This window comes from Capricornis sumatraensis, chromosome 3 (assembly GCF_032405125.1).
Source record: "Capricornis sumatraensis isolate serow.1 chromosome 3, serow.2, whole genome shotgun sequence".
Classification (NCBI taxonomy): domain Eukaryota; kingdom Metazoa; phylum Chordata; class Mammalia; order Artiodactyla; family Bovidae; genus Capricornis; species Capricornis sumatraensis.
Genome location: NC_091071.1, coordinates 76,152,924 through 76,176,372, shown reverse-complemented (window position 1 = coordinate 76,176,372; position 23,449 = coordinate 76,152,924). Strand labels below are relative to the sequence as shown.

Here is a 23,449-nt window from a genome sequence, read left to right as displayed (position 1 = left end):
AAAAAAACACAAAATCCATTCATCTATGTGGTACCCTTCCTGGGTGAATATGCAACTCTGTTACCCTGTATAAAGATTAAAAAGACAGAAGAAAGATTAAGGTTTACCTGGAATGAGAACTCCAGGCAAATAAGCAAAACACAGTACTCACTACCACTTCAAGACCCCCTTTCAAGCAAGACAGCCACCTAAAGTCAAGATACCATCTGTGATCTCAGGTAGCCTCCCCTTCTCAGGAAATCTGCTCTTTCCCTACTTACTAGACTTTTACTGTCTCCAATGAAGCAATAAAATACATTTGTTCAAAAAGCATAACAATATCTTATAGCTGGCATGACAATAATCAAAATCTAAGGGATAAACATTTTCTGCATGCCTTATATGTAGGAGGCACTTGACAGCTAGTTGCCCACAAAGAACCATCCTCCGTATCTCCTGATTCTGATGAGAAGGGCAGCGTGTGGAGTTCAAGGCCTACATTGCCAGGCTTCCCTTGGATCCAGACCACATGACACGATCCTGGCCAGTAAGTGGTGAGCAGAGGCTCCTGGTTATTCCCTGGTGGCCCATTAATAACTGACAGAAGTAGCCTGTATGCCCTTGGTTCCTCCCATTTTGTATGCTAGGAATGTGAGCCGGATGACTAGCGATTTGCAATTGTCTTTCCATAAAAGGAAAAGGCACCCACACTAAGGATGGTACAATAGAAAGCAAGGTGCTTGGTTGCCTGAGGACACTGCAGGACGGCTAAGTTAGCTTTGGACCAATTCTTCTTGTAAAGAGAAAAAAAATAAATCTCTCCCCTGTTTAATACACTGTCATTTGAGTTTTCCGGTTACATGAAATTAAATTCAGCCTGCAACTGACAAAGCACTTTATATAAAGTCTTTTCCTTAAAAGCGTAAAATCTAGTTATAAAACAAACTGCACCAAATTTTGAAAACCAAATAGAGCAAGATATATAAAAGATATGTGAGGTCCACAAAGAAAACTGAAAGTCAAATATGAAAAGTCAGAAAGTTCAAGATACCTAAGGATAAGATAATAAGACTTCAATATCATAAAAGGTAGTAATGAAACTGATGTCACCGAGTAGGCATTACTGAATTGAGGAATGAGTAATAAAGGTATAGCTAGTGACACCTGAGCCAAGACATCATCAAGACAGATGTGATGAGGATGAGTCTTAGAAGGCTTCAGGATGGGATTACAGCCTGAGCTGGGACACAGCCAATAGCCTTTGGGAAAACAAACAGGATCGTGGAGTTGTCTGTAGGCCACGGAGCACATGTCAGGGTGCAGAAGTAGAGAGGGACAAACAGCACACCCTGCTTGGAGCACAAGGAGGAAAACCACACGCAGGAGTGGAAGTTTCATTCGAAGCTGGGGAGACGCCTGTGGATCCAGGTCCTGAAGCACAGTGAGTTTTACATATGCCTGGACTGACTTCATACGTATTTACAAGTTTCTGGGCAAAATAGTGACATGAAGATCTATATTCCTTCGTTCTTTACAAAATTGTTTTTAGAAATTCAGAGCAATAAAAAAAAAAAGAAATTCAGAGCAATAATTCTAATTGTATGAGGAGAGAAATGAATACAACCAACTATTCTCTTGTATAATCAGGGAACTGGATCATTTAGTAAATGGCCTTGCTCCATATTATACTCATGAATTTTGGATTTTCAAAATGATTTGAATCTTATGAAAAATATATTCTAAAAAGTATCTCTTATTTCTCTGAGATTTTGGAAGACATGTTAGAATTTTGTGTGCCTTTGAAAGTCTCTTGTAATTGTAGTATGAATTAAGAATGTAGAAATGCTTGGAAACATAGTTTGCAAAATAATTTTCATCCGATAGAGGTAGAACCCTTTCTACCCACAGAATCAAAATATGGACATCTGGCCTTCTGACCTTGAAGTCTTTCTATAAAAAGAATGTGAATTTTATATTGCACTTAGTGTAAGCCTTATAATGCTTCAGTCTTTTGTTAACTCTCTGGGACCTTAAAATAGTTTATTGATGTAATGAACCCAATTAGAGCACTGGGTACAATTGCTTTTCCATCTCTCTCTCTCTCTCATTCTCTCCATTCTCCTCTCCCCTGACTATTTCTTTCATACACACACACACACACACATGTGCACACACACACACTCATTTTATTGCTCACAATTGCTTTCTGAATAAAATGTTTCCTACACTAGAACATATGGGAGTTGGTGGAGGTGCAGAGGAAGATGAAAGGATTTGTCTGAGCTAATTTCAGACTAGAAGCTGAATGGCAGTTAAACACATCATAAGGCAATTTCATTAACATATTAATTCAGAAGGTAACACATATCTAATAAGAGAAGCACACTGGAAGTCACAAGACCTAGATTCTATTTCTAGCTTTGCCACTGACCTTCTGAGTGACCTTGCCTAATAAGTCACTCAACACCCAAGAGACTCAGTCTTCTCATCTGAACAAAAAAGGCATAACCTAGTAGTGATCTGAGAAAAATGCTATGAGGTAAAGAACTCACTCAGCACATTTGATGAGGATGTGATCATTTCTGAGAGAGATGATGAAACTTTCTTCAATGGAACCTTGATTAACTACTAACTAGAATCAAGGAAATCAGATCCTAAAAGAATTAGAGAAAATAAAATGTTCTTGCCAATTTACTTCATAGAGAGTCCACACAAATACCCTATTCCTCAAAGATCAAAATACATTTGATCTGCTACAAAAAAGACCCATACCATATTATGAGCCATGTTAAAGTTCAAGTTCTCAATCCATCTCAGGAGGTCGTATACCCAGTTAAACCGTATGCACTTGCTGATAAGAAACTTACTCCTTAGCACTGTTAGGCATTTCCAGAAATGTCCTCAGCCTTTGAAATGATTAGGATTCCAGTTGGCAAATTATTTTGCAAGCACCACTCATTCAGGTTGAGCAAATTCTATGCCAAACCTGTGGAAAAAACACCTACATTCTTTGGAAAAGGAAGAGCTGCCCCAAAATACTTTGAGAAATGTTTGTATTAATTTGTATCATCTTAAATTATGGTGCATATAGAAAATGACAAGTTAATTACAAGTACAGAGTAATTTCCTATTTTAGGGAATAAAAGGCATGGTGTGACCAGAACAGATGGATATTTTTTAGTCAGAAAAACACCCAGTTCCTAAAATAAGATTAACACTAAGATTTTCAGAACAATCTTACAAACAATAGGTCCTCTGGGGATTAAAATGTTGGGTGAAAGAAATAGTATTATGTATTTTCAGCAAATGATGTGCTAAATTATATGAACATCTAATATGTGCACTCACAGGAAAGGAATAACATGGACTTGGGCAAAGGGAATTTTGACTTATGTAATTATTATAATAGAAACCTGACTAGAGGCTTATTATAAAAGACCAAGAGAAATCACAATGATATATCTAATGGCAGCTCAGACTTAATATTAATTATAATCACAGTAATCTTGTTTTGCTACTTACCAATCAGAGCTGGATGTTATTTACTCACACCAATTTCCCCTAGACTAACTGCTCCAAATACTTGAAGATGACAGCATCTTTTTCTAATATTTTATACACTAAGAAAATAAGAAATGGTTTAAATATTTTATTATAGTTATAAAAATCCAAATACTTGATTCACAAAATTATAGACACGAATAAGACTGAAGAGAGCACTTGATGAAAATCTCTCAACAATTATATTGTAGGTGAGGAGGTAATGAGGCCAAGTTTAAGTGACTTGCCCAAGGTCATACAGCTAGGAAACGGAGAATCCACGTGGCATGCTTTCCACCACACCAACAGGTCATGCAAAAAATGCCACATGATGAAAGTTTCTTGGTTAATCCAAACTGAAAAATTAACTGGATAAAGAAGAACCCAAACATAAGGACATAGATATGATATATGCTATCATATCTTTTCACATCCCCAGTGACTCAGGAAATCTATATAGTAATTATTAATATACTACTATGTCTAAATCAAAATAAAGCTTCCAGCTTAAAGCAAAATATTTTTAATTAAATTTGCTCAAGATGAGAGAAAGACATCAAGAAAGATAAGAACAATGTTGGCAAAATTATCATATACTATTTCACTGCCAAGTAAAATGTCCCTGGTGAATAAGTAGTCAATTGGATAAGAAAATAAATTAAGAACAATAAAAAGAGACACTTCTTAAAAAAAAAAACAAAACTCTAATTGTAAGATTTGTCATTTTCAAATAAATTAAACCATGACATCTGACTTAATGAAATACACTGATAGTTAACCATTAAAAGTTAGGTATGGAAATAACATTACAGTTTCTAGAGTCACCAAAATCATTCAAAAATTACAGTGCCAAAACGTGTTTTGGTGCTTTCTTTTTTTATATAACAGATTTGATTCTTTAAGGATTTCAATACATGCTTCCTATTTGGTGCATTTACAAGAGAAGTTCAGTATATTCAGCTTTACTTAAATGCTACATTACGTGGTGTGTTTATTACCTTATGAAGTACAATGCAGCAAGTGAGACATAGGAATAAACTTTACAAAAAAACTAATAGACAAAATATTTTCACACAAAGGATTGATTGCATTAATAATTAACAGAAAGCCTTTTCACAGGGTAATTCAATGGAAAGTTTTTCTTAAGCAAGAAAGCAGAAACTCAATAGAAATGGGTAGAAAACTGGAGGCTAATAAACTGGTGCCATATGTTTAAATAGTAAAACAATTACACAGTCTATTCAACAATGAAGATGGATATATTATGAATTATAGTGAAACAAAGAAACTGCTCCTTAGTAAACAAATAGAAAACATAATAGCTAGCAGATTGCCTATTGAACTAAAAGCAAAGAGGCCTGAAGTTACAGTAGAAGGGGAAAAAAAGAAAGAAAAAGCTTCAATACAGTCTCTAAATCACAATGCCCTGAAATTGAGACCAAACTGCTTTCACATGGAGCTTTTTTACAACAGAGATGTGCTGGCCCTGCTTTTTTTTCCCCCCTTAGTCTAATTTCAATAATCTGTCCTTTAATCACCTACAGCCTCAATGAATTCTAGCCCCTCTCAGGATAGGTAACGAAAGTGACCAACACACTAATAAACACAGTTACAGGAAGAAAAAAAAAAATGCAAGAAGAAGAAAAGAAAAAAGCAAAAGTCACATACCCTTTTCTGGAGAACTATGGGCGTTATTGCAGGCAGAGTGACTCTTCTTGCACTCAAACTCATGCCTGTTCTTCTCAGAGGGATCCCCTCCCGTAGATCATGGACGAAATGAAAGAAATCTTTTATAGTTTCTCCTTGGGAATCTCGGGCTCAGTGCAAAGAAACAACTAGGAAAGTAATAAATGTCACTCTGCTTATGTGATTCCAATCTACCCAAAGCCAATTAAGGATGGCTGTGGGACAGGACAAGGCAGCGACCAATCAAAGCCCAGAAAACTCCGCCTTTGTCCTTGGAAACACATTCTGATACTTTTGTTTATGATATTTAAAGAACCAGATTAACAGCCATCTAGTTCACTTAACTTTTTTTTCCAAAACAGTGCAATTCAATGCCATTCTTTGTTGACTAGGCAGTTATGTCTTTACTAAAACATTTCAACATATGGCAGATAAGAAACTGTTTACATTGGTCTATTTAAAGTGTATAAATATGCAGATGCACTAAATTTACTTATGCTGCTCATAAAAGTGATAAATGGGTCGATTGAAACATGTTATATGAGGCACAAAAAAAAATAATGCTGAAGTTAGAGTCGGTCCAAAATTGTTCATTTACAAGTTATAATAAAAGGACTTTAATATATACTTAGGCATTTCATCTTCTAAGCAGCTAAATTTTTTTTGTTATGAACCTTTCAGCTACCCTTGAAGTTACACACTTAAATATTCCTGTTAAATACAGCCTTAAGAATCAACCTAAATAATAATGTTAAATATAAACGGGGCATTAAGCTACAACATATCAATTGGAAATGCTAATGTTTTTTAAAAGCACAGATCTGTGTAACTAAGCATATTTCACTTAATTCAAAGCATTTAAACAATAATCATGCTCAAGGCTTTCTCAAAATTTTAACAAGCATTTTGACTTTTGTCTTATAATAACTAAAAATTGTATTTCAGTATTTTTGAGGGTTGGAGAATGGCCCATTTCTGGTTAATGAGAAATTTTTCAATAAAGTCTAAATGAAGAGTAAGAGAAACACTCAAAAATGACCAAAAAAGTATTACAATATTAAAACTAATCTAGTTTTTATAATTATAAAACCTTTTCTGGACTAACTCCTCAACAAGCACCTACTCAATGCCCTTCAGTCAGGACACAGGGTATGATGCACTGTGCTTAGCATGAGGGGCACTCCTCATCACTTGATCACAAAGTGGTTGTTGTAGAAACAAGGCAAAATGGAAGATTCTCAGCAACTCAGGCACAAACTTTCCATTTCATTGTCTAGCTGCTACGGGCAGGGTTCACATGGGTGTGTTTTATATGCATGGTGATCTCATACTACTCAAAAGAAAAAGACACTACAAACTCTAGGGTTCCCTACTTTGAATTTCAAATCCTACACAGATGGCTCACAATGGTAGTTAGGGGTAGGGGGAATTCACTTAATAAAAAAGTCACAGTCATCTAATTTGGGGGCATGCATTTGATTCCTATCCTATTAGGTTTATCGTGGTCTCTTTTTTTTTCTCTTTAATTAAAAAAAAAATTTACAAGTTTGAGTTGGTATCTGCCATACAACAAACGCAAATCGGCCATAATTATACATATATCCCCTCCCTGCTAAGACTCCCTCCCCTCCCCAAAACCCAACCCTCCAGATCATCAGCAAGAGCCAGACTGGGCTCTCTGTGCTACACAGCAACTTCTCACCATCTATCCATCTGACGCCCAACAGTGCATACACGTTGATGCTGCTCTCTCCGTTTGTCCCACTCACTCCCTCTCCCACTGTGTGTACAAGTCTATTCCCTACATCTGGGCCTCCTTTTCTTCCCTTCAAATAGGTTCATCAATATCGTGGTCTTTTAAAATAAAACTACCAACAAAAATTCTACTGATATTGAGAGGAAAGTCACCATTTGTGAAGGAAGCTTTGGGTTTAACCTTGAGTCACTTTTTCGGCAGGCACACAATAACAAAGCCCACTGTAACTACATAGTTTCGAGATTACTATCTGTAGTTTTTCTTTCTTCTTTTCTCAACTGAGTCTTTGAATATTACAAAGAAGCGTTATCTCTGGTCTCAAAAACATTTCGACCATAATCGAAGTAATTCATTCCACTAAATCTTGAGGCAAAGTGCCTACTATGTGCTAGGCAGTGAGTTAGGTGATAGGCGCACCCTGATAAGTAAGGTATGGTCAACTGCTTTGTAGTGGAATAGACACTCATTTTTTAAATGAAAAATCACATAGGTAACTTTGTTCTGTATTTTCCAAGTCTCTATAAATGTGTCATCATATTTTCATAATTTAAAAAACAAAAACATGATTTAAAAAAATATTTTAAAATTTTTAAAAGGAGGTGAGCCAAAAAAAATAATTACATTCAGTAATGGACCCTCACTGTGATTAAATGCCAAGTACCAGGAGTGCACCATCATGACAGGCTTCAAGGAGGAAATGACATTTGCTCTGAAAAGTGTTTAGGAGACAAGAATATACAGAACTTGATAACTGATGGAGACACAGAGGGAGCTTCTCAAAGCTGACTGCAAGTTTTGAAGTCTTGGTGAACGGAGAGTCAGAGATGCTGTTTTACATCACACAAACTTTTCAAACACTAAAATGAATCCTTCAAGTCAAAACATCATCCGGGCTCTATATTCATTGCAGTACAACACCAGTTCGGTTCAGTTCAGTCACTCAGTCGTGTCCGACTCTTTGCAACTCCATGAATCGCCGCACGCCTGCTCTTAAAAAACATTCAAGAGACAACAAACTGCTGAAGTACAATAGGTCATCTCTTTGGAACTCTTGAAAATTAAAGTTTACAAATTTTCAGGGAAAACCATGTGGGGTGAAATGTGGCATTTTGTGACTCTTTGTTTCCAAACAGATCTTTCAAAAAAAAAAATTCACATATATTTTTCACAGTCAAGAGGCTGAAAAGACTAATGAGACACTGCACTTAATAACATAGGAGGAGTCCACTTTTCAGCCATCCTTTCCAAGTGTTCCTAGTGACTGTCCTTTATCTGACTTCCTAATTATTGTAGACACTGATTCAAAATTTAACTTTCGTCTATGCTTTTTACCACTATTATGAATGGTTTGCATACTCACTAACCTTGTCACCTGAGCCTTAATTTCTTCAGCTGCTGCTAAATGGGAATATAAAGCTATGGCCAACAATTTGGGGATTGCTATGAGGGTCAAGGATGTCAATTCTGTGTAGGATCTGGAAGAGTCCAAGGCAGGGGCTGCAAAATATTCCTTGAACTGCTCCTGCAAAGGACTGGGCCGAAGATTCCTTCTCCTTAGACTGTGTCACAGATCATGGTTTCCAAAATTCAATTTTGACAGAACAGGGTTGCAAACAATATAGTATGGTATACAATGAAATATTATAGAATAGCACTGGATATTATTTTGTTCTTTGTTCAGTACTTTGTTAGAACCAGAGTGAATTCTGTCACTCAAAATAATGTATATCAAAGTTTCAATGTGAATTAAGACTAACAAAAAATAATAGATAATAATACACATTATGATGATAATAATATATAAGGGAGCACCCAATATGAGCCAGGCATTTAGCTAGTTTTCCTTGAATTCTCACAACTTTATAAGGTGCACGTGTGTGCTTAGTCACTCAGCTGTGTCAGACTCGGCAACCCCATGGACTGTAGCCTGCCAGGCTCCTCTGTCCATAGAATTCTCTAGGCAAGAATACTACAGTGGGTTGCCATGACTTCTTCCAGGGGATCTTCTTGACCCAGAGATTGAACCCGGGTCCCCTGCATTGCAGGCAGATTTTCTACTGTCTGAGTCACCATGGAAGCCCACTCTATGAAGTAGACACTAGCTATTCAGTAGATGAAGAAACTAAGGACAAAAGAGCAGATGGCTAAAAATGGTCTCAGAATTAAGCACATATTGCAAAAACTTACCCAAATTCACAAAGTACCTAAGTCCATCAGTCAAGGTGAAAACTACATCTGGCCCTCTCCAAGACACTACTATTCTACTCCACAATTTTCTCTCCCACATTGTACTACATAATTTGATGTATAATTAGCATAAAATGTCATCTTCATACCACTCTTTTTCTAATGTACCTAAGCATTCATTTTACTATCTCACTTAATAAATACACATGGGGTGGGGGCTCTAGTATGCATAAAATATGATGCTATTTGCTATCGGGAGTTCAGAGTTGATAATCCCTGATACCTATGTAGCAGAGGAGCTGACACATGGCAATATGTAAACACTTGTTCAAAGTAGGATACAAGGTGGGATCCAGGCAGAAGGGATGCAGCATAAGCCCCGATCACCCTCTAGCTTCCAAGCCTGCCTTTCAAGCCTCTCCTTCCACTCAACGTCAACGACAGCTTCTTGGAACTCACTTAAGCATGTTCAAATTCTACCTCTTTATATCATAATGTTCTCTCTCTAAAACCCAAAGGCCTCTCTAAAACCTTTCAAGGCCTCAAAACCAGTCCCACCTCTTCTGCAAGTTTCACTGGTGATGCATCAGTCAAGCATCTCTCTCTCTCTCTCTCTTTTTTTTTTTTTTGCACAAGTTAGCTTAGAATTGAGAGGTAGAGAACGTTCTATAAAGCAGGCATTATTTATTCCCATTTTACAGACTCAAGCCATATCCATCTTTTCCAGACTCTTTACCCTAGTTTAGTCAAGCTTCAGCTTCTGTTTCCTAACATTCTATATTATTGAGAATGTAGGCTTCTTGAAGGTAGGGACATGTCTTTGTTGTTGTTGTATAGCAGCTACTGCTGCTGCTCCTAAGTCGCTTCAGTCATGTCCGACTCTGTGCGACCCCAAGGACGGCAGCCCACCAGGCTCCCCCGTCCTTGGGATTCTCCAGGCAAGAACACTGGAGTGGGTTGCCATTTCCTTCTCCAATGCATGAAAGTGAAAAGTGAAAGGGAAGTCGCTCAGGAATGTCCGACTCCTAGCGACCCCATGGACTGCAGCCTACCAGGCTCCTCCGTCCATGGGATTTTCCAAGCAAGAGTACTGGAGTGGGTTGCCATTGCCTTCTCCTGTTTAGCAGCTAAGACATGCCTAACTCTTTGTGTCCCGATGAACTATAGCCCTCCAGGCTCATCTGTCCCCGGGATTCTCCAGGCAAGAATAGTGGAGTGGTTTGCCATTTTCTTCTCCAGGGGATCTTCCCGACCCGGGTATGAAACTCACATCTCCTGAGGCTCCTGCATTGGCAGACAGATTCTTTACCATCAAGCCACGAGTGACACCCAGGGACATGTGTAACTTCCCTTTGACCAGCACTCTACTGGTCAGTCTACTCGAGTGGCTTTATACATGCAGGAAAATGCTGTAATAAATGCTTCCTGTTTACTAAATCCTACAAATACTTCTTTAGGGGACCCATCGACCAATCTCCTGTCTCACACAAAACAAAACTTGTTTCCCCCCTTCACCTTCACCGTGTCCCTGAATACCATGCCATTATGCTACCCAGGGGGGTAGCTAACTGCCCCTCCATATTCATTAACTCCCTCAAAGGCGCAGATCAAAACTGGTCCCTCCAAGAAGTCATTCCGTGCATCTTAATTATATCATTTCTTGTTCTATACTTTTTTTTAGGGCTTTAACTTTTCCATTTCTCATGCCTTTTTCTGTACATACTAATAATTGTTTTTTTTTTTTTTTTTTTAGTTCCTCTTCACTTTCTGCCATAAGGGTGGTGTCATCTGCATATCTGAGGTTATCGATATTTCTCCCGGCAATCTTGATTCCAGCTTGTGTTTCTTCCAGCCCCGCATTTCTCATGATGTACTCTGCATAGAAGTTAAATAAGCAAGGTGACAATATACAGCCTGATGTACTCCTTTTCCTATTTGCAATCAGTCTGTTGTTCCATGTCCAGTTCTAACTGTTGCTTCCTGACCTGCATATAGGTTTCTCAAGAGATAGGTCAGGTGGTCTGGTATTCCCATCTCTTTCAGAATTTTCCACAGTTTATTGTGATCCACACAGTCAAAGGCTTTGGCATAGTCAATAAAGCAGAACCATGCTGTGATTCATGGGGTCACAAAGAGTTGGACACGACTGAGCAACTGAACTGAACTGAATAATTGCTTTGATAACTAATAAATCCTTTTGTAGGCCTTAGTTATTTGCCCAAGGAAAATATAATCCTTATGGGTGGGACGTAGGATTTCCCTTCCTGTGCTGCTCCCAGAACACCCAGCAGGGTGCTCTCTGTGCATAGCAGGCATTACATCACAGTCAGTGTGGAATGACGACTCACTCTGGTGACATGGTGGACAAGCTTCCTTTCTCGTCTTAACAATTGCTAGCCTTATGATTTATTCTGAACAGAAGCACACAGTCTTCTTCACAGGACCGTTTGGATATTCTTCTGCTAACTGACAAAGTTCTGGGCTTCCCAGGTGGCTGGTGGTAAAGAATCTGCCTGCCAGTGCAGGAGACGCAAGAGAGCAGTGGGTTCGATTCCTGGATTGGAAAGATCCCCTGGAGGAGGAAATCGCCTGAAGGAGGCAACCCATTCCAGTATTGTCTGGAAAATTCCGTGGACAGAGCAGCCTGACAGGCTACAGTCCATGGGGTCACAAAGAGCTGGACATGACTGAGTAGCTGAGCACGCATAGTCCTGTCAGTGGTCAGCAGTGTTGCCACTAAATTTAACTGCTGTCCTAAGACCACTGGATTCAGAAAAATCTCAAAATATTTCATTATAACAGTTAATTGCAATAAGTAGTCTAGATCTTTAGATACAAACTCAGTACTTCTAATCCTATCAGTTCATCTTACTCAAATACCCTTTGCTTCCCTAGGTATATGACACAGCATCATTCCTTATATTTGGTGGATCTGCTTGGATCTTCCTCTATCTTACTTTTCTTCCTCCACCTTGACAGCGCTTTCCTTCCATCAGAAATGTCTGGTCTTTCTTACTGATTAAAACTCTGATAGAAAGTTTCTTCTTTTAGAGAAATTACTGAATGACTTTTGAGACTAATTATGATAAATATTACTAATCTACAGGTCATTCAAGTATTTTTAAAAGTGCCTAGGTATTCTTTCTCCAGATGACACAGTTTTCTAGGAGCATTATGGCTGCCAACCAAGGAGGCATAATGTACTGTGCTATCTACAAGAGAGTAAATGGACACACAGAAATAATTATAACAATGTGTTAAGTTCTTTAACCAAGCATACATAAAGTTCTGGAACCATAAAAGAGAAAGACATGAATTTCACCATGAGCAAGCAGACAAGTGCCCCAAGTAGACAAAATATTGAAGAATGAAAGTAATTCCAGATAATGGAAACATATACAAAGATGAATCCGGAAAAGTATGGGCCAGCCAACAACGGTCATTCTATGTCACACTGAGAAGTTTGACTTTCCTCCTCAAAGGTAGCAGTATTTGATAAGATGTGACCTTTATCTTAGTGTGGAAGATAAACTGTGGAATGGTGACTAAGAAGGAAGAAAAAGAAAAAGAGAGAAATTAGTCCCAAATGAGTCCCAGAGAGAAATGGAAATTATCAAGATAGAAACCAAGATTTCAAAGATGACAAGGAGGAGAAACACAGGATCAAATAGTAAAAACATTAACAAATATAAATAAGACTATATTTTCCCTGTATATGAGCCTTCAACATAAATTATAATTTAAAAAAGTATAGAATATAAAAAGATAAATGTCTTATCTACACTATTCAAATTTCATATAGTTTAAGGTTCTCATAAGAAAAATGGATCAGGAAAGTAGACAAAAAACAAACACTAACTTTCTTCATGCCTCCAAAACCTTAAAATAACAAGAAGAAGGAAGAAGAGAAGAAAAACGAGAGAGAATTTCCTTGCTAAAAGGAAATAAGTCATTTCTTTTTTTTTTTTTTTTTTAACCATGCTGGGATACAAGAAAGGTACCTTCAGTATGCCATAAATTAAAAGAATTTCTGAAAGCTAGAGGTCATTGAGATTAGACTGATAAGAACACAAGAAATTACAGCCAGAATTTGTGTATAAGGGAAAGGATGGTGAAGGCAGGTCCAGAGAACTTAGGTTTACACTATTTAGAGAAAGTAAGAGAAAAGGAATGCAGAAGATGAGGCAACTAGCACTCTCAAACATTATCATAACAAAAAAGCTAAAAACTAGAAAATAATATAGAAGATAAAGTTGAGTAAGTATCTTCTATAATGTGAAGGGAAAAGTCAAAGAAATGAAAAGAAAAAGAAATCATGGAGGAACAATCTGGAAAGATCAACACACAGAGGATATGTTACAGGAAGAGTTTCAAAAAGAAAGGACGAGGAACAAGAAGGATGAGGCAGAAGAGAAGTTCCCTTAGCTGAATAAGGTTACAAGTTTGAAACTAAAAGTGCCCCAGATGGCTAATACGAACAAAAAAGGAGTCACGCTCAACAAACGGTGGGAAATCCGACAACTTCAAAGAGAAAAAAAATTTCTAACCCTTTCTGAGACAAATTTTTGTTTACCTGCAATGTAGGAAAATCGGATAGGCATCATACTACTATCGAATTTCTCATCAATGTCCCCCATGAACACAGGCACAAAAATCCCTTTAAAAAGTAACAGAAACCAAAGGAGGTAAGAAATCAATTTTTGCAGGAACACCATACCTCTGTAGCAGTGGGAAGTCATTATATTAAGAAAAACTTCACATATTTCCAAATCCTTTCACTTAGAAGAATTAAAGACTGAAAAAAATATTAAATCACAGAAAAGGAAAATTCTTTTTAACTTAGTACTTAAACTGTGGCTGTCTTCCTCATGAGCCTCCCAAAAATATGTTCCAACAAAAAGCCACTGCTTGTAGATGAATATTAAAACAGACCCTTCCTCAAATCTGTATAAACATATTATGAATGGGAAGAAAGAAGAAAAGGCACAGGAAAAACAAATGGCAGATGAGGACTACTTGCAAGAAAAGTACTGGCGAAGAGCAGATAAAATTTAAGATCACACATTAAACCAAAAATTAAAAAATAATTAATGAAGCAAAATCATATCTGTTTGCATACAAAGTAGACAATTAAAAGTATAAGGAAGAAATACCAAGACAATAAGAAGAGATGAAACATCAGCTGACAAAGCTCAAGAGATTTAATTGCTATGTATTGAAATCTACAGTGAAATCAAACTCAGGATAGATGACAAATACAAAAACTGCAACCAAAGAGAGAAAAAAAATTGCTTTAAATTTAAGAAGCACTAGAGGCTCAGATTGGAGAAGGCAATGGCTCCGTCGGGCACGACTGAGCAACTTCACTTTCACTTTTCACTTTCATCCATTGCAGAAGGAAATGGCAACCCACTCCAGTATTCTTGCCTGGAGAATCTCAGGGATGGGGGAGCCTAGTGGGCTGCCATCTATGGGGTCGTACAGAGTTGGACACGACCGAAGCGACTTAGCAGCAGAGGCTCAGAGTGTAAAGAATGCTGCAATGCGGGAGACATGCATTGGATCCCTGGGTTGGGAAGATCGCCTGGAGGAGGGTGTGGCAACCCACTCCAGTTTTCTTGCCTGGAGAATCCCCATAGGCAGAGGAGCCCGGCAGGCTGTAGTCCATGTCCCAAAGAGTCAAACACGACTGAAGCGACTAAGCACAGCACAGCATAGAAACAGAGAACTAAAGACAAGGAAAGGAAATCTACACAGTCTCCCCAGAAGAAAATCAAAACATTGGAAATAAATAAATATATAAAAATAAAATATAAGAAACATTTTATAATAAAATACATACTGAAATCTGAAAGATATATAGATATACATATTTATTTATGTAAAGCTGAATCAGTTTGCTGTACACCTGAAACTAACACATCATAAATCAACTGTATTTCAATTTTTAAAAAAGAGATTTATTAAAGGGGCACATCAGAAACTCATTCTACACAAAGTTTACTTCTAAAAGAATTTAAGTATTTTCTTCTCAGTAGGCTCTGATGGCCATATACTATTTTGCTCTGAAATGAGAGTTCAACATTCCAATAAAGGCTTGTTCCATACCTGTTGAGAGAGGGACATCTCCATTCTTTCCAAATGCTAGCTTCTGCTTAGATATGATTGTAACATAAAGTATCTTAGTATATTTCAGGGAAATGCAATATAATGAGAGCTCTACTGTCTGAAAATAAGAAAAGAATTGTCCAGTGGATTGGTCTATTCTCTCAACATGGAAAAAGAAGCTACTTGTGGAATGTTCATTGATCATTTGTCTATAGTTTAATAGGTATTTAGCAATACAGTTGGAACAATAGTGAATATATATGATATTTTGTAAAACTTCATTAGTATTATTTCCTAGCTATAAAATGCAGAATGTACAAGTCTGTATTGAGAGGTGTGAAAGCTTTAGTTGCAGTGTAACAGCAGAGAAATATCAAATAAGACTAGGAAAAGGATGACAATTTTCACTTCATTCCTTGTATTTTTGAAGAATGTGTATTTTATTATACTCAATGAATCTTGGCCTTCTCTTCTGCAAGTCTTTCTTTCCCCTAGATAAGAATGAGGGAGTTACCAAAAGGTAACAATGAGTTAAAAAAAAAAAAATAGGTAAATTTAGCTCAAACATTCAGCTCCATCTCGCCTGCCACGCTGACCAATAAGTGGGCATTGAACTCTTTACCCTCACATGACAAATGTAGGTGTAATTGAACCTAGGTTATACGACTCAAGACAAGACTGAAATGTTACTTCCAAATTATAGTAATCTTATTTTCAGACCTGACGATGTTTGAGGCTGGCCACTGGGACCACATCGCTCACCAAAAGATTCTGCAGACCCATTTCACTTAGATGTGGGAGTCCAGGTTTATTTTGTATGAAAAGTGAGTGGGTAGCTGGGAAACGAATAGAAAGTTCTAGTTTTGCTTATGGTCTAAACTGATTTCCCTATTCCAAATTTACTATTCATAAAGCTGAAATACTATTTTAATGCTTAAAAAATAAAATACCTACCAAAGGGCACATATCCGCAAAGAAAGTCATTTTAATAGCCAACAGTAAAATATTCTACTTTATTGACTGAAATTTAAAGAATGCTTCGGACATCAAGGCAAAAAAGCCCTAGCGGCTCATAAGGGGGAAATCCATCTGCTGCAGTATTTCTCCAACTGTTGCAGATAACATCCAACAAGTTTCACTGGACCTCAGTGCCTTCTAGTCACTCCACTGGATGAAGTGAAGCCCATGAAATACTTGCGGAAAGAAAAACAGAAACGTGATTTTTAAATCTAGTGAAGCTCATTGATTATAAAGACAACAGACAACATTCAAAAGTTTTGAACACATGAAAGCACATAACATCTTGTTCCCATGGAACCTTCCTGAAGAATTTACTAGGAGATAAACTGCAATCATCCAAGAGACAGCTGGAAAATTCAGAGGAAAAAGGACTATAATAAATACCAAAACTAATTATGGGACTAAATCCCTATGTAATTATGTTGCTATAATAAAACTAATATAAACCTTAAAAAATGCAGAAATGATAAAACAAACATGGAAAGATAAAAGCTGAAGGAGGAAAAACATAGAAATGTTACTGAGATCAAAAGCTATTATTTAAGACTGATAAATCACAGGATAATTTAAATTGTTTTATAATGCTAAAGCCAGTGGGTAGAAAAGGGAGGAGGAAAAAGAAAAATATTAATTTTATTATTGCTCCTTAAAGGGGATTAATAGATAATGCTTAAAGAAATAAGAGGTTTAAGGGTTTCCATATATAGTCATAATGATAACAGAAATGTAAACCTTTCTAATTAAAAGAACGCAATGCTAAGAAGGCAGAACACACAATAAATTCTCTTCAAAACCTATAAGTTTAAAACATAATAAACAGTATAACAGTAGTAACACCAAAATTTTATGTTATCTCAATAAATGTCAGAGAGCCAAATTCACCTACTGAAAGGAAACCAACTTTCCATTTGAATCATAAAGCAGATTCCACTCTGTTCTGTGGGAAAGAGACTTCCATAACCAAGTGACTGAGAAAGCTTGAAGACAAGGTGGGAGAGTGGCACAGGGGTGAGAAAGGGAAAAAAGGAGGGAAGGCGGCTAGAGAAAGAACAGAGGGTGCGGGGGAAAGAACACAGTGGGCAACATCATGCAAGACTAGACAAGCAGTGAAGACAACTTTAATGCTGAAGATGTGATTCGCAATAAAAAACACATACTGATTATGAATGTCTAGGGGTCATATAACACACATAAGGAACATCAGAAACACTCCATCAACAGACTATTATCCAACCCTCTCAAACCATGATGAACAGGTGTATTAAAAAGTAGACATAAATATGAAAACTATAGCTTGATGTAAGTAATAAAATGGGTTTAACTGCTACATATTGAATTCTAAGGTTAAATTGAGAATATAACTTCTCTTTAAGAAGATGGTTAAAAAAATACTCGGTCACATTTTAGGTCACAGATAAAACCCCAATAAATTCTAATAGTGGAAGGATGACAGACAAGAGTTTCTGCCCACAGTATAATAAAGTGAAAAATTATGAAAAAAATATGGGGTTAGGAAAAATTTTAAGACTCTTCATGTAACTCTCCAAAGAAAAAATTGAAATTGAAGAATACCCATATAGTAATACTATTACAATTAATAACGAATTTAATGAAAACACTATACGTCACATCTTATACTGCCAGCAAAATTCTCATACTATGCTTCATAGCCTTAAAGATATATTAACAAACAAGAATGAAAGCATCCAAAATTTAGAAAACGTTATTAAGTTAAATCTCAGCAAAACAGAAAGAAAAAACACTTAAAAAAATAAAAGTAGAAATTAAAACTTGGAAAAAAAAAGAAAAATGATAAAACTGAATAATGTGCTCCCATCAAAAAAAAGTCCATGTCCTAATTCCTGGAATCTGTAGCTGTGAATGTATTAGCTTAGATGTAAAAAGGGCTTTGCAGATGTGATTAATTTAAAGATCTTGATAAGAGAAGATTATGCTGAAATATATAGGTGGTTCAAAGTATTCACAAGGGTCCTTTATGATGAAGGCAGGGATGAAGTCAGAGTCAAAGAAAATGATGTGCTAATGCAAGCAGAGAAAGAAAGATGTAAACACAGAAGCAGGGGTCCCAGCGAGGTGGGACCAAGAGCCAGAGGCCAGTAAAGGCAAGTCAACGGAGTCTCCAGAAGGAGAAAGGCTGTTACCTTGATTTTAGCTCAGTGAGTTGGTTTCAGATTTCTGAAACTGTAAGGTAATAAATGTGTGTTGCTGTAGTTTGTTAGAGTAACAATAAGAAACTAATACATCCATCTTTCTCTCTAGTTTCTTAGGAGTCTTACTTTATGCTCTTTTGTCTCTCCTGGACATTTAATGTTTTCTCAACCAGATTTCTCTTAAGCTTTTAAACATATTACTGAAGCCTCTAGATTTAAAAACAAAAGATACTAAAATTTCTCTCCAGCTCAAATAATTTTTTTTTCTTTTACCAACAAACTTTCTCCAAATGCAATCTAAGGCCTCCACTCTGAAAGACTTAATTCAGTCCTTTTACCAACCATCTCCTTGAAGCTAAGTAAAACGAATATATTTCATCCTCCTTTCTATTTGCCCTTCATTATGTGAACATTCTTGGCTAGCATCTCTCTGTTGACTCTCGTTTGGCCAGCTCACTCAGTCCAAAACTTCAATTACCACCATATAAGCAGATGCTCATAAACTCACATCTCTTGCTCAGATATCTCTATGCAGCAAAAGACTCATGTAATTATTGGCTATTTGATATCTCCATTTGGAGGCCTCAAATGCATCCCAAACTCAAAAATTCTGAATCAAACTCTTTAATGTCACTATCCAACATGCAAATCTGGTCCTCTTCCAGTGTTTCTAGCTCAGTGAATGGCATCCTCCATCCATTCAGCAGCCAGAAATTTGGGAATGATTCTGGATATGCCTCATATCCACACCTCACATCCATTCTATCACCAACTTTGCTACTTGTACTTCGCGAATGTCTCCAATATCGATCCACTTATCTTCATCACTTATAGTGAAATAGTGTTAACCTACAAGCTTATAGAGTGAAATAGTTGAATAATTTTCAAAGTATTTAAATCCATTAGTCCAAAAGAAGGCAAAATAAAACAAAAAAATAAGAAATATAAAATGAATGGGACAAATAGTAAAAGGGTAAACAATAAATGGTCTGAAGCTGTAAGGTACTGTACTCATTTTTACATTAAAATGGACATAATTTCTTAGTATCTGGCTGTAAACTTCTAGGTAATTTCAACAAAGTGAACTTTTCTTACTTGAGGACATTTTCATCTTTACTGAAAATCATACTTGTTTAGTTTCCCTGTGAATATACAGGATTAGCTGACCTCATATGCACTTATATATTATCATCAATTCTATATCAGTACCCAGAGTCTAAAATGAATTACACTGAATTCAACTTATAAACTATGAAAGCTTAAACCCAATTTCAATTTCCATCATATTTTTATTTTAAATAAGAAATTTTTAGTCAGCTTAGTAATAAAAATGAAAGTGTTAGTCACTCAGTGGTGTCTGACTCTTTGTGACTCCAGGGACTGTAACCTCTGTCAACAGAATTCTCCAGGCAAGAATACTGGAGTAGGTTGCCATTCTCTTCTCCAGGGGATCTTCCCAACACAGGGTTCGAATCCAGATCTTCTGCATTGCAGGCAGATTCTTTTTTTCTGTCTATAAACTGTGACAGGTATGCTCTATAATGAGATGAACTGACATTTACAAAACTATTGCTAATACTAATGTTGTGATGTTAGATTTAAGATTAATCCTTATTTTCTTAGAGCACTTAAATTCACTCAAGAGTTTCCTTTAAAAAGTGAAACCACAGATAACGACATTTCTGGGTTATATTAAGAGATTCAAAAGAAGATGGCCTACTTTTGAACCCCAGTTCTACCACTTCTTAGTGTGATCCTGAGCAAACTAGTTAAGTTTTCAATGCTTCAGTTTCCTTATAGTAAGAGTATATGAAAATATTTGCATTATACATATTAGCTGTTATTATTACTATTATTTTGTTGTTAATATTGTTAGCATTAAGTTGGAAGACTTGATCATTTTGGTCCCAGGTCTTCTACCAACTCTCAGAGCATCTATCCTTCTCTGCAAAATGAAGTATTAGTAAAAAACAGTCTTTAAATATTTTTTTTCATTTTTAAGGGGAAAAATTACTAATATTAACTTGAAAACATACTCATGTCATGAAAAAAATATATATATATCTGTATATTTACCGGGGAGATGATCAGAAGTAAGTCCCTACAATTTAAAAGTTCTTTTCAGAAGACTTCAGTAAGGATTTTTCTCTTAAGTACTGTCATAATTGCAAAACTGCACAGGGATATGTTGACTTGCCACAAATTGATGCCACTCTGCTGACTGAAGACACAAAATTATAGCTACTCTTTTCCCAAATAAAGTCACACATAACAAATTGCCACATAGTGTCTTGCCTTACTCCTCTTCTTCGTATCCATCAGGAAACTTCTAGTGCATTTATAAAAGTCATGCACTTAGTTACAGAAATGCTGCAACTTAAAGAAGACATTTCATATCTTTAGTTTCATCAGGGGAAAAGAAGTTAGAAGACAGAATGCATTTTGAAACAGAATTCAACTCTCAGCAGACTTATCAGTCAATCCCAAGTAACAAGTATGTTCACAGGTAAAACAAATTAGATGGTATAAGAAATTTCATTAAAATGCACAATATTTTTCAATCACAAGCAGTATTATATCTGATTTTCATTTTTCTTCATAAAGACTTTTAAAAGGAGAAGAATTGAAAGCTGAGTAACTATATCCCCAAATTTGACACATCCTATGTCATGAGAAAGTGCTTATAGCTTTCATAAAAATCAAGAAGCGATCATATAAACGATATTTTAAAAAACCTCTAATCAAAATAGTCAAAAAGGCACAATTTTGGTCGCCAGTTTCATCTAAAACAATAAAACGTCCAAGTCTATTTTCCTCTATGTAAAACATTACAATGCAGCATGACTGCAATGCATTCACTCGTTTAAGCATTCAACCATAATCATCAAGCTCAGGTTACAAAACAGGCATTGTTAGACCTCAGTAAATTACAGATGAAGATAAAGTTTCTACCTCAGGTCATTTCAGTGCAGTATGTTAGGTGCTATAAGAGACGTACAAATCCTGTGCTTTGGGGCCGTACAGAGAAACGGTTACAGAGACTGCCGGAGGCTTTGTAATGGAAGAAGCTCTGGGGTTGAAACTTAAAAGCAAAGGATTTCACTAGAAAAAAATAGAAGGCAGGGAGAGCTGCAGGCAAAGCGAACAGCATGGGATAGATTTGGGAAACAGAATAATATATTTTAATTGGAATGAATGAATATGTAGAGAACAGTAGGATATAAGATTGGAAAGTTTAACTGGAGCCAGTGTTTTGGACAACTTGAAAATCAGGTTCAAGAATCTGATGTTACCTCTGTAAGCAAATGGAGATTCAACAAAGATTTTTAAAGAGTGGTGACCGGAGCTCTTCTTCTGGGAAGATTAATCCAGCAGCTATTCATCCTCTGAATCTGTATGGAAACACTGTAGAGCCCACAGCTTTCTTGTATAGACTTCTACCTTGTAACAAACCGGGTCATCTTTGTTTAAAACTCTCCCATTTCCACATTTACTTTGACTCTTTTTTTCTCTGTGCTGAGCACTATAGTTGACATATAACACAGCTACAGTATCCAAAGAAGTCTTCGGAAATGAGCCAGTGCTACCTTGAGGAAGACCAGAGTCATGTCCAATAACCTTCATGCTAAAAACAGCCCAGACATCACTTTAAGAGCCAGAAATCTATATTTAGTTTCAAGTGCCTTGATCAAAACAATAAGCTTAGAGGAGCAAGGCATATCTGAAGGAGAAAGAATAATTACCATTTTGGGTACTGGCCTCCTGGGGATTATTATTTCCACTTTATAATAATGCAATTGATGATCAAAGATGTTAGAGGTTAACTAGCTGAAAACCACAGGGCTGACATAATGCTTGGCAAAATTTGGGCCCAGAAGGGAAAAACAGAAGAGAGAAAATAATGAAACGCACAATGTTCTCTTAGCTAAAGAAAAGACGGTGAGCTCGAGATTAAATGAGCCTACCAAGTACACAGCAGGAGTAGTAGGGTTTTTAAGACAATTGTTAAACATATTTTAGTGAAATATCATAACCCCAACAATAAGAGAAAAACTGTAAAGCTTCCAAAAAGGAGAATAAAAACCAATAAACAAATCAAAACAAAAACTCTTACAAAATAAACAGGATTGAGGCTAGCAACACACTTTTTATCTTCCAAACTGAATAATCAGAGACAAAGGACTGAGTCAAAGTTTTAAGAGTAAAATAATTTTGAACCTAGAATTCTAAACCTAGCCAAATTAAACAAGAATGAGGGTCAAGTGAAGACATCCTTAAAAACAGAGCTTTATTCACTTTTAATTACAGATGATTCATTAATAGCTCTATTAATTCACCTGAGATAATGGATGCCTAGCACCATACCCACGCCCTTTCTGCTTCAGATGTGATACTAGGCATTCATTCAGTTCAGTTCAGTTCAGTCGTTCAGTCGTGTCCAACTCTTTGCAACTCCATGAATTGCAGTACGCCAGGCCTCCCTGTCCATCACTAACTCCCGGAGTTCACTCAAACTCACGTCCATCAAGTCAGTGATGCCATCCAGCCATCTCATCCTCTGTCATCACCGTCTCCTCCTGCTCCCAATCCCTCCCAGCATCAGAGTCTTTTCCAATGAGTCGACTCTTCGCATGAGGTGGCCAAAGTACTGGAGTTTCAGCTTTAGCAGCATTCCCTCCAAAGAAATCCCAGGGCTGATCTCCTTCAGAATGGACTGATTGGATCTCCTTGCAGTCCAAGGGACTCTCAAGAGTCTTCTCCAACACCACAGTTGAAAAGCATCAATTTTTTGGTGCTGAGCCTTCTTCACAGTCCAACTCTCACATCCATACATGACCACTGGAAAAGCCATAGCCTTGACTAGACGGACCTTAGTCGGCAAAATAATGTCTCTGCTTTTGAATATGCTATCTAGGTTGGTCATAACTTTTCTTCCAAGGAGTAAGTGTCTTTTAATTTCATGGCTGCAATCACCATCTGCAGTGATTTTGGAGCCCCCCAA

General features: G+C 36.8%; 1 protein-coding gene across 2 annotated transcripts in view; it reads right to left on the bottom strand.

Moving 5' to 3' along the window:
* The window catches only part of GRB14 (growth factor receptor bound protein 14), a 123,268-nt gene that overhangs the window by 60,997 nt on the left and 38,822 nt on the right, over positions 1-23,449 (bottom strand). The window contains exon 1 of one of the 2 annotated variants that reach the window (XM_068967292.1): positions 5,188-5,250. The exons of the other annotated variant lie outside the window; for it this stretch is intronic. Coding sequence (XP_068823393.1) covers positions 5,188-5,250 — 63 coding nt within the window. Of the gene's footprint in view, positions 1-5,187; positions 5,251-23,449 lie in introns of those variants that run through there. 2 annotated transcript variants of the gene reach the window in all.